At 36.0% G+C, this 12,216-nt stretch overlaps 2 protein-coding genes across 2 annotated transcripts in view; one reads left to right on the top strand and one right to left on the bottom strand.

The window, feature by feature from the left end:
• Positions 1-357: 357 nt before the first annotated feature.
• Positions 358-1,257, top strand: EMC7 (ER membrane protein complex subunit 7). Its single transcript, XM_053758272.2, has one exon. It carries the CDS (start codon positions 498-500, stop codon positions 1,170-1,172), a length of 675 nt encoding a protein of 224 aa, XP_053614247.1. The 5' UTR covers positions 358-497; the 3' UTR covers positions 1,173-1,257.
• Positions 1,258-1,540: 283 nt separating this feature from the next.
• The window catches only part of Mcr (Macroglobulin complement-related), a 37,675-nt gene continuing 26,999 nt past the window's right edge, over positions 1,541-12,216 (bottom strand). Inside the window, exons 23-33 of the mRNA XM_053758270.2 lie at positions 11,093-11,277; positions 10,319-10,421; positions 9,406-9,564; positions 8,802-8,903; positions 8,248-8,434; positions 7,727-7,953; positions 7,067-7,228; positions 6,137-6,333; positions 5,547-5,721; positions 5,116-5,221; positions 1,541-4,392 (exon numbers count right to left, since the gene is read on the bottom strand). Of these exons, the coding sequence (XP_053614245.1) occupies positions 4,187-4,392; positions 5,116-5,221; positions 5,547-5,721; positions 6,137-6,333; positions 7,067-7,228; positions 7,727-7,953; positions 8,248-8,434; positions 8,802-8,903; positions 9,406-9,564; positions 10,319-10,421; positions 11,093-11,277 (1,809 nt within the window). The 3' untranslated portion in view covers positions 1,541-4,186. The remainder of the gene's footprint in view (positions 4,393-5,115; positions 5,222-5,546; positions 5,722-6,136; positions 6,334-7,066; positions 7,229-7,726; positions 7,954-8,247; positions 8,435-8,801; positions 8,904-9,405; positions 9,565-10,318; positions 10,422-11,092; positions 11,278-12,216) is intronic.

The following is a 12,216-nucleotide window of genomic DNA, read 5'->3' as shown; positions in this document are numbered from 1 at the left end:
GTCAATCTCAACCTTGACGTCCGGAAAATCATCTTCTAGGGAAGGATGGAGCCATGAATTAAAAAAAACGGATTGAATAAAGATTCCGTTTTTTTTTAAAATATTGATTTACTTACAAAAATGATGAACATAACTCGTAATTAAATACAGGTACTTGAATGGACATAAAAACAACAAATAGGTATGTATGTACTGTTTCGTGTTTGTAATAAAATGGTAAATTGGCTGCATAACTTGTACATCTATATCTAAAAAAAGTCAAATTCAAACATCGATTTTCGATTTTCTCTGCCGTCATCTGTCATTAACAAGAGATTTGTTGGTTGTCATTTGCATTGTTAGTCATTATCTACCATTGTAATTTCGTATTAATAAAATCGAAAGGGAAAGAAAATGTTATCATAAATTCAGAATATACATGGAATATTTATTTCTATCGGTTTTTACAAGTAAGGATAATTTCATTCAGCTCTACAAATAGATAATCTATAAATAAAATGGCAAACCTAATATATTCAACTTTCATTGCGACATTTCTACTTAGCACCGCTTTGTGTGCTAACAATCCTGTTGAGGAAGAGCTTGGTAATGGCAGATATGCGATTGAAGGTAGAGTATATCCTGCTGAAGACCAAGAATCACAAAACTGGCAAGTAGATACACGCATACACGTTAATGGAGGAGAGTACATAGGCTTTGTTCGTGACGATGGTACATTCGTAATACACAATGTGCCTTCAGGCTCTTACATCGTAGAAGTTATACACCCAGACTATATGTATGAGCCTATACGAGTCGAGATCAATTCTAAAGGAAAGTTTAGAGCTAGAAAAGTGAATTTTGTTCAGACATCACAAGTCATACAAGTGCCATATCCTCTCAGAATGAAGGTGTCATCGAAGTTGAGATATTTCCAAGCTCGCGAACAGTGGCGTGTGACAGACTTCCTGTTCAACCCCATGGTCATAATGATGGTGCTGCCGCTGCTGCTCATCATGATCTTGCCGAAGATGATGAATGACCCGGAGACTAAAGAAGACTTGAAGCAAATCAGCAACCTGACCAAGATGTCGGAAATGCCCGAGATGTCAGAGATGTTCACCAATCTGTTCAGTGGTGGTGCATCAAAAGCATCCACTTCCAAAGCAAAACAAGTTAAGAAAAGACAGTAATAGGCATCATATTGTAAATACCTACATATTTATGTTAAAATATTGTAAGAGTAGATGTTTTGTTAATAAAAAATATATATAAATATTTGTTTTGTAATTTTACACCCAAGAGGCTAAGCTATACTTTTTTAACTAACCTAATTCTACACAATATTTAACAAAAATTTGTCTGTACTCTTCTATGAAAATACTATGCTTCTAGAAACTATAGAAAAAGTTGTCAGTAGTCAATGTAGGTACCATTGCTAAGTGTTGACACATGTATCAGTAATTAACCATCTAGGTATTATGGTAATACCATTACATTGGATTTGAGCTTGTGCTGGTTTTATCAATAAGATGGTTGGACAGGAAGAATGATACACTGATTTATTTCCAAAGAATTTTATTTTGAAATAAATCTATGAAGAGTCAATAATGATATTTCTACTCTCCTACACGTATGCTACACTTGTTGTAACAACTTAGAATATTACACACATACATATACAAAAGTAAAAAAAAATCAGTCATTGGTAAATTTTGGACGGAAACTACTTTAAGTAACATGTTACATATTTTTGTTAAGTATTATCTGCTCACAGTTAAAATATTTTCATTTTATCTAAGTGGCAATTTTTGGACGGGCATTTTTGTACATGATTGTTTCATTCTTTCTTAGAGCAAGAATGTAATATATTTAAAGATATGATTTAAAAAATATAGCTTCTAATATCTGAAATTAAGATGTAAATAAAGAAAGAAAAAATATTAAAGCAATCTTTACAAGAAATATGCAATCCTTATGCATCTAATACATAAAAATAATATAGATTCTTTTTTATAAAAAATATTCCAATAACTTCATGATATTTTTAGAATATTGTCTTTATCTAATAAGGCATTTTGATTACATTTTGCTCTTCATTTGTATAAATTTACGAAATTAATCATCAAATTGTTACACTTAAGAGTAATAATTATTTTACCATTAAATATATACAAGTAAAATGGTAAAAAAATCTTGCAAAAGGCTGCCACGAAATTTACAAAGTGATATGGTGTGAATTGATATCAGTATACATACATATTGGGATATGTACATCCACTCGCCTTATGAATGAAAATAGCGATTCTACTTCCACTGTGTTTGATATTTTCTCTGAGAAATCCTTATATATATAGATGGTAGTAAACCATCAGGTAAATAAGCAGACAAGAGGGACTAGCGACCATTACCTGCTATTACAGCAACCACACCCGAATGTTAAAATAAAACAACAGTTAATATCTATTAGTTTGATGCTTCAGATGGAAAGATATGGATGGATATTTTTGCCAGTTAGTGAAAAATAACAGTCGCCCGGTCACCAAATGTACATCGTTGCAAGTAGTCGTAAATATTAATACATTACAGGATATATTTATAGATACAAATATTACATATTACAAATACAGTTGAAAAACTTGATAAAAGCACCGGAAAGTAAATGGTGCATCAAAATCCAGTGTCCAATAAGCAGTGCCGTAACTAGCGTCTCGTACGTCTGAGCCTTTACAATAACGCCCCTTAATTTTAAACGGCTTAATAAACAATTAGCGGATCCTGGGCTCCGATGCTCAACGGCTGAGTTAATAACCGGAACAACGCTCGGATTAGAGAGATTGACAATTTTGTTATGAAAATTAGTAATATTGCTTCGTAGTTACTTTGCAGTTTAGATAACTAGAACAGGAAATATTTTTTCACTAAATAACTACATAACTGTAAAGTTAAATGAGTTGTAAAAACATTTATGAAAAATAACTAGTCACAAATTGACTTTCCATCGTGTGAGTTTACCGTAGATAACTATAGTTAGACATAAAATAGGTATTTTTTGTGTTCTCGGTCTGACCATTCCTGCGCCGTGTCCCTGGGCACCGTTCGCTCGCCCCTATTTACGGCACTGCCAATAAGTATATAGCTTATAATTCTACAGAAATGTACAATATACTGAACACGCCCTAAATACTAAAGAGATATTATATTTGGTCGCAGCCTGACAGTCGAGTGAGAAAGCGGACACTGAGCTTAGACGATTATACGTTAATATAGGACATTTTGTGATTAGACTATATACTTTGTGAAATCGTGTAACTGAGAAATTAAAGTGAGAATTTCAAGATAGAAGGCGAAGTTTTTGTAATAGAAATCATTACATTATTTTCATGGAGTATTTTCAAGACATCAATAATTACTTTCTTTGAATATATCCTTGGCTTACGACCAAACATATAAGTGCTAATCTAACTAATATGGAATGGAGAAGAAAACTTAATGAAAAAGGAGATTTTTTTTCATAAATTGCCTAAGCAATCTCTATTAATATTTTAAGAAAATACTATATGGTAAAATATTAACGTAGCAGTCGATAGGTAGACATAGAAAACTGTTTCAATTTTATAAATCTTGCACAACCAGATTAGTAAGAATTGGTAAAAAAATCATACTAATGACTAAACGGTGGTTAGTAACAACAAAACGTACACACATAATCACATATTCTTTGATTCACTTTTATATGCGGCAAATTTCTAACTACCTAATTCAGATCTAAAGTTTAAATGGTGGATATCCAAACGGTTTTAATGTGTAGTGCCTACACATACAAAATAAAGTTTAATAACTTTTAATAAAAATCACTTGGCTCAATCTGGTCTGGCTTAACAATTTACCCTCTCAATAATAATAAAAAGTTACAGCATAATAATCAACTACATCATGCTAAAGTATTATATTTTGTCTCGTTCTGTCAATTTCAATTGTAAAGCGCGACAGTGAAACAACATACTTTAGCAAGTACGCTACAACTTTTTTATATATAAGACGATTAAATTTTTAATGGCTTTATAAGAACGTTTTAAAATGAGATATATCAATTTGAGATTCACTATTCAAATACAAGAGAGCCATTGAACTATAAAAACAATACTCATTTTTTCTACGCAGTAAATCCAGAATCATCCAGAAGAAAACCTTTCCTTACACAACACTACGTTACCACTTCGACATCGATCGTAGGTCGGTAATATCGCACGAGAGATACCATGACGGCTATCAGTAGTGCGGGGAACGCGACGGTGGATTTAAAAGCAGCGTTGTATATCGCGCAGTACGGGCATTGCGAGGAGCCGCATACTTCGCAAATGTTTAGCAGGTATGTCGGCAGGGCGTCGAAGATTGTTTCATTGTAGCGCTCTGTTAAAATGATAAGACTTAAATCAACATCATATATTGAAAGCAAGTGTTGAAAAAAAAATTGAAAAAGAAATAGAAAAATACAAACACGAGAGATAGAACATTTTCATACAACTTCCCGGCTCATATCATACAAAGTTTGTATCGTAAGTCTGAAAGCTAAATTGATTGGAAATAAATTTAAGAAACAATAACGGCAAGCCCTTCTGATAGGGTGATATCATAGGGACCAACGCTGTTCAAATGAGTTTCTTTCGGAATTTCTTCTCGACAGTGGTCGTTCCGAAATGCCAGTAGCTTTATGAGAAAATTATATAATATAAAATCTGAGGTGAAAAAGTGGCCGTGAAGGTTTAATTTCTGAATAAATAATATGATATGATTTGATTAAATACATAGATATATTAGCCTTCTTTAATCTATTATATATTTATTCAATGTTCTATAACAACACTTGTCTGTATGTTTATATATTTCTTCTATATTTTTTTATTTTAATATTTTATTTTTTTGTCTAATTATTTAATTCTGTTAAGTTTACTGCACCCTCTTAGTTTACTTGTGTCTCTTTCCATCCAAAGGTTGGCTGGAAGAAATTGCATTAGCGATAAGTCCGCCTTTGCAATCATTATGTTTGAATATCTTGTTGTAACTGTACTCCTTTGTGAATGGTGCAATAAAGAGTTTATCTATCTATCTATAATTATTATATAGCGTCCTCACCCGGCGCGTAGTAGTCGTAGACGCGGACAGGCAGGTAGCGCGACATGTTGGCGACCGGGAACCAGCGCTCGATCGTGAAGTTCACGCACGTCTGCTCGGCGCTCAGCTGACAACAAATATCGCTTATATATTAAACATACTATGTAATATTAACTTATGTAGTACTGGCATTAATTAATTTAGAGTCAGCATTCTTATTTTTTCTTTTTAATTGATCTACGAGTGCTGGATATGTCTTCAAAGATAATAACAACAAAGAGATGCCGACGACCGTGCGAAGTTGAGAAGATTTTGTGTGGGTTTATCTTACTCCAGAAACTCAGTTCATGTATTTTCATATCATATAATTCACGACGTTTTCGACGTTCAACGGCCGAGGAAGCAAATGGAAATACGTTCAGACGAGAAAGAGAGAAGTTAAAACGGCTCACGTAATCGAAGTAGAAGAGTATCTTGGCGGGCAGGTACTTGGCCCGCTGCAGCGTGGGCACGCGGCGCGACAGCACGTAGGCGTCCAGCCGCTGCTGCTGCACCATGTAGCCCGTGGGGATTGCGATGTCCATCACCGCCAGGCCCGAGCGCGGGGACTCCTCCACTAGCGTCCAGCTGGGGAGACAACATTGGATTTTTAATACTAGTTGTTCGCCGCGAACTTAAGACCTCCTGAACACAATACATTTTTACAAAATTGTGAATATTTCAAAAACCACTGTACCGATTTTGATGGGCCACGAACTTAAAAATTCTATTATACATATTCTACTAATATATAATACTTTTTAATTTTCATCAAAATGGCAAAATGGAACAACGGTTCGAAAGTTATCGCGTTACAAACAAACAAACAAACAAACAAACAAACAAACAAACAAACAAACAAACAAACAAACAAACAAACTGACCCATGTAGAATGTTAGACATCGCTCGCGATTTTGTTTTCAATAAATAATCAATGGATAACAAAATGAAATGTCATTGCATATTTTATAATCTGTCAACAGTGTGTCGCAATCGAGTGACCTGGCGCAGCTCTGGAACTCGATGTGTGACTGATTGCGGCCGTAGTAGCGCAGCGGCTGAGCCAGCAGAGAGAAGGCGGGCAGCGGAGGCTGAGTCTGGAAGCGCGCGATGTCCACGTTGTACTGGACCGACAGCTGCAGGATGGCGTAGCCCGCGCCCCGCGCTTCCACCTTCACCGTGCCCCACGCTTCGGGGATCTGAACAGACGTTACGATGAATTCAATCAAAACTTTCCTTTTTCCTTGAAAAATGCACAAATAGGCAACGAGAAAAAAATTTTGTCTCTTCGCAGAATCTCGCAAATTGTAGAAGTGTAAATAAGTGACAAAATCACATCAACGACCAAAGTATTTCACGAGATATAATAATGCACATTTTTCGGGCGATTTGGAACAGGGAATATTAGACCAAGCTCGGCGCAGATGGCGCTACTGGTACAACTTTGATAAACAAACATTGCCAATGTAGGCAAAGAGCGCCAATTTTCAATATTGTTGCAGATTTACAATCAAAAATACCTTTTACGCAATCGTGGTGCGAGTTTAAAAGAGTGTGTTCTGAAAGTTATTCATAGCTTTCAGAACACAAAGTGTTAATAAATACAAGACGTATTTGCTAAAAGATTCAAGTTCATTGCAATTTAGCAAATTCGTCTTGCTTGTCGTGTTTTACAAACACGATACTTTTATTATAATTCCTTGATTATTGAACACTATCGATATCACATTTGCTGACAAAAATATATGAGAGTGCAGGTACCCATGCAGACGAGCTTTATACCAATGTCTACCTCTGATTCATATTATACTTTTAGTATACTTTTTTTAAAATAAATATATTTATTTGATCTGAAACATTGTTGGTGCACTAAATAAAAGTTGAACGAAATGAATCTGCTAACAAGTTTCGTAATAGTTTTTGTATACTCACATCGATACTCTGGACTGTGGCCATGTTGTTGTTCTCCAAATGCAGCACCCTGGAAGCCCCCTTCAAAGCCACAGCGTCTATGGTAACCGTCAGAGTGCTGACGTCACGCAGACGCTTCCTATTGGTGTACTCGATTAGTGCACGGGTTGCTATGTATGTGTCCTGGGAGGAATAATTATAAAAAATCATTATTAATTTTAGTCAATTATTAGCTGATTGAAACTACTTTTTTTCCTTGTATTTTTTTTAATGTAAGAATAAACATATAATTACATTTTTGTGATCACCTTTCTAAACCTACCAAGAATAATGTTTGTCAAAATTTCATATATATTTGTTCGATAGCTACTATAAATATTACGTTTATGTTGATAACTTCTTAATAAAAGTTGTCACAAAATTTTAGTTTTTTATGATGGTCGAATTTGTTTTTATAATTTCATACTTCTGAAAATGAAATTTCCAACCAACTTTAAATCTTCTCATAAAGATCCAGCTGCATTGTTCATGAATTATCATAATGCTCCTAAATTTATCTATTTTATCTAGATCATACATATTTTTTACAATGCTCTGATCTTGTGAACACTACCCTATAAAAGCGCAGCAATGTATAATCCGTGTGTAAGTACAGTGTGAAATACTTAGACTGAGCGGTACCTGAGTGGACTCCCAGCCGCCGTCCCTGAGCCTCTGCGAGTTGAGCCACATGACGACCGCCTCGTTGTTGTCCTGGTGGTCCATGCAGGCCAGCAAGGCGTACGCGGTAGCCGCTATGTTGTTGGAGTCGTACTTGTACGGCAGCCGCGGCAGCAGGAACGGCTTCTGGTTCTCAGTCTTGTATGGAGGCTGCGGCACTGGCTCCTTGCCCCAGTATTCTAGGCCACCTGACAAATATATTAACATTTGAAAATGTAATAATAGAAAAAAAAAAACAGCGAGAACGCTGGCGTGTTTGGCTTTTGTTTTGACGGGTTCGGAGTGCTAATCCCGAATACCATATCGACATTAGAAATATTTTATGTTTTAATTGATTAGCCAGGGAATAAATTAACCGACTTGGTCATTAAATGGCTCTAAACTTTTTGAAAAACTAAGTTGCAAACTTTTTTTTTACATATTTTTAATTTGTCATCTTATCCCCGACTAGTAATGTTAAAATCAAGAAAACAGTAAAATACCTTCAGATCTCTGTTTCTGCTTCAACAGTCTGTAGGCGTGTTCGGAGCTAGGCGCCTTGGAGAAGGTGAGGGCGTAGGCCACCACCGCGAGAGGGTAGGGCTCCCCGAAGTCGAACAACATTTGCAAATTGCGCTCCAGGTAGCCGATGGCGCGTTGTTGGGCGATCGCCACGTGGGCGCTTAGACCCTAGGAACGACGCAAACGATCCATCGTACAGTGGAATTTGCTCACCAATTAATGTGAAATAAATCATGATTAATGCGAAAGTCTGTCTGTCCGCTGATGTTGATGAAATTTGGTATACATGTAGTTAAAAACACCCGTTCAAACATAGTCTACTTTAATTTTTTACAAAAATCACCCCCAAAACACTGTAGTTGGGTGAAAGTTTGTATGAAATTCATGTTGAAAAGACGAACGACTTGACGAGTCGACTTAATTGGTCCTAGAAAAACACACAACAACATCTATTTGGGAATCTATTTGGCCTTAAAAATTTAGTAGAATTTTGCTCAGTAGGTCATATCTCTAGCGACTATATCAGCTGCCTTACCTCTCTTAGGTCAATGTCCTTGAGATTCTTGACCGTTTCAAGCGTGATTACCACTTGTGCGGTCAACGTGATATTGCGGGTCATCACGGCATAGCCATTCACCTGAAATTACAATACAAATAAAATAAAAAGAATTTATTGATGAATGTACGTCATACAAATAAATGAAGAATGTACGTCATACAAACAAGATAAAATGACTATATATTTAAGCAAATATTTATCATCACATACGAGGCGAGATTTACGCACGACGCGAAGTAATATCGATTTACTAATTTTAAAACGTACACAGCTTGACCATAATAAAGAGTTGACAAAAAATCAGGCCGCTAACTTCTTCGTAGCTGTCACATTTTGACGCAAAATGCTGAAGTACGGCAACAATTTTATATGGAATTTTTTTTGTTCCACTTGAACTAATTCGTACCCTTTACGGTCGATCTGTAAATGTATATTAACAAACAGATTCACGTCGGAAGCCCCTGACAAAAACACCAGGCCGCTAACAACAATTTTGTATGGAAAGTTTAGTGGTTCCACTTGAATTAGTACTGTTTACGGTCGAGCTGTAATGTAAATGTATAATAACAAAAAGACAGACTATGGAGGCGCCCATGGCGAGGCTGTCGCGGTAGAGCGCATGCGCGCGCGGCACAGACAGCGTGTCGTTGGCGCTGCGGTCCGGGGACCACTGCGGCTCGTAGAAGGCGCCCTGCGGCGTCTGGTGCTGCAGCACCCACGACACCGCCTGCGATATCACCTGTCCGCAACCACATCCACGTGATCCAACATTCATACAAACAAATAATCGAAAAATGTGTCTACGGTTTTTTCCATCGCCCCATCGATGTGACTTTCGATGGAATTACAGAAAATAAGGGAAAAAATAGCAATAAGCAAATAACATAAGTACATACAAATTGGTATTAAAAGAAATATTTTATAGATTACTAACTTTTGCCCACAACTTCGTATGTGAGTGAAAATCCGTTTCCCCTGGGAATTTCAGGAAATTCCTTCTAGTACTTTGCCCTAGGAACCTACACACCAAATTTCAGCTTTCTACACCCAGTAGTTTCGGCTGTGCGTTGTCTGTTCTCAGTAACGCAAAAGTTTTATATATATAGATTTGTTTTGGAGCGATGGTGACCTATGACCCCAAAGTTACCAGATTCGAATACAAATTGTGTCACATGAATTAGTATAATCTGATTCATGTATAGTAGTTTTTGTCTGTCATCAATTCCAGTGAAGGAAATCATCGTGAGAAAACTTGGGCACTGGTTGACTTGTTAGTTTACTAATGAGTATGTCACTAGATGGCTGTATTCAATCGGGATTAGACCTAAACTAAAACACTTTTAATATTTTTTTAACTAAGTATATCTGTTTGTTTATTGCTTGAAACTTTTTTACAAAACAAGTTTAAAACGCCCAATAAGTTTTAAACTTTACGTTTATACTTTATTATGGTATTATTGAATCCATAGAAATAAATTTCAAAAATAACTCACATTGGGGTCGATATAAATGAAGTTCTCCCACTCGTTGAAGGACGCGTCTTGCAGGATCTTCGCGCAGAATGACGTCAGCCACACGCTCGATGCTGATTGGTTCCTGTGATTTTTTTTAATAACTACTTAATATCGTACATTGACAAATCACATAGGTTGAGTGAGCTGCAAAAATATATGAAAATTCCTTTCGAAAACGTTTGTCATTTTTCTAATATATACGGGCTGGTGTTGTTGCGAAACTGAGCCCTGCACCTAAAGTAATAAGGTTCCTTATGTCCCTGTCTGCACATAATCTTTCGAGAATGTTCGATTCTAAAATTTACTTTATAAAAATTAGTATACTTCTAAAGGTGAGAAGTTTTGATCGGGCTTCATAAAGGACAATAAATGTCGTTGGTAAAAAATTCAATGTTCCGTAGCACTGGTTGATAGGACGCATGTAGCATGTGTGTTGCGATCGAAACTGAATCTTGTATACATAGGCATAAGCTACTTTATTGTTTGCAGGTGACCTTTCGAGAATGTTTAATTCTAAAATTTTCTAATGCCAGCTCCACACTGTCGCCGAACTCGGACACATGCCGACGCGAATGCGTGAACATTGCGAAGTTTGTACAATCAACAGCACATCGAGTTGCATGAACTTTTATGGCGCGGTAATAGCGGCGAGTTTGTAATGAATTTGCGTAGGTTGTTGTGGCGCTGACTATACGAGTGCTTTGCGACTCGAATGACAGCGTAGAGCCGGCATAATAAAAGATATGTATTTACCAGTCGCTTCTAAAGGTACTGAAGCTCCCATCGGGCTTCATAAAGGACAGTTGTCGTTGGTACAAAATGTTCATGTGGTAGAACGCTTCCTTTTCCAATGTTCTGTTGCGTTGGTTGATGAGACGCATGTAGAGAGTATGGTACATGTTCAGGGCAAAACTGAACATGTTTTGTTCCGCTGAGTCCTGTAGGAGAAACATATTAGGAGATAATGAAAATGATAATAAATAATTTATATCGCACGTTGACTGTAAGAGATCCCTACATAGGATAAGTCAGCCGTTGTATGTATCATATATAGTTCCGAGTATTTATTTTCCCAACAATAAATATATCCATAGTTTGCAACGACCATTTACTATCAGATGGGGCGAATGTCTTTTTGGAAGTATATTAAAAGAATTTGATATAAACGTGACTTTTGAGTTTCGAAACTCTTGGCTATGTTTTGTTCGTTTTATTGTCTACTTTTTTTTAAACAAAAGATTTAGTAATATGCATGAAATATAATCTTGTAATGTATGTGAATGAGAAATTAACCAATAAAAGGTTATTTTTATTTATTATTTATTGTCTACTCCATAAGAGATAAACAAATAAAAACCCAAAAAATCTTATGTAATTAGTATTATATTTTTATTGTACAAATTGTGTATTATTGTACAAATCTTAACTAATATTATAAATGGGAAAGTGTGTTTGTTTGTTACCTCGATCTTCACGCTCTATATCTACTAAACCAATCTTCTTGAAATTTTTCATAGACGTAGTTTATAGCATGGAGGGACATAGGGTATTAATAATAATCAACCTTGACTTGCATTTCTATATTATTATCATACTAGCTTTTACCCGCGGCTTTGCTCGCGTTAATTTTTCAGGATGAAATGTACATTAGAACAGTACATTATATTAGAAAAGTACATTTCATCCCGAAATATTAATTAATTAAAAATGTTTGCATATGCAAAATTTCAAGAAGATTGGTCGAGTAGATAGAGCGTGAAGAGTTAACAAATATACTTTCGCATTTATAATACTACCTGCGCCCCGGGGCATCGCTTCCATGGGAATTTCGGGATAAAAAGTACCCAATGTGTTATTCCAGGTTATTTTCTACGTGT

Source organism: Plodia interpunctella, chromosome 18 (genome assembly GCF_027563975.2).
Source record: "Plodia interpunctella isolate USDA-ARS_2022_Savannah chromosome 18, ilPloInte3.2, whole genome shotgun sequence".
In the NCBI taxonomy this organism is placed as follows: Eukaryota; Metazoa; Arthropoda; class Insecta; order Lepidoptera; family Pyralidae; genus Plodia; species Plodia interpunctella.
Note: the sequence above shows the minus strand (reverse complement) of the source record. Positions and strands in the feature narration are given on the sequence as shown.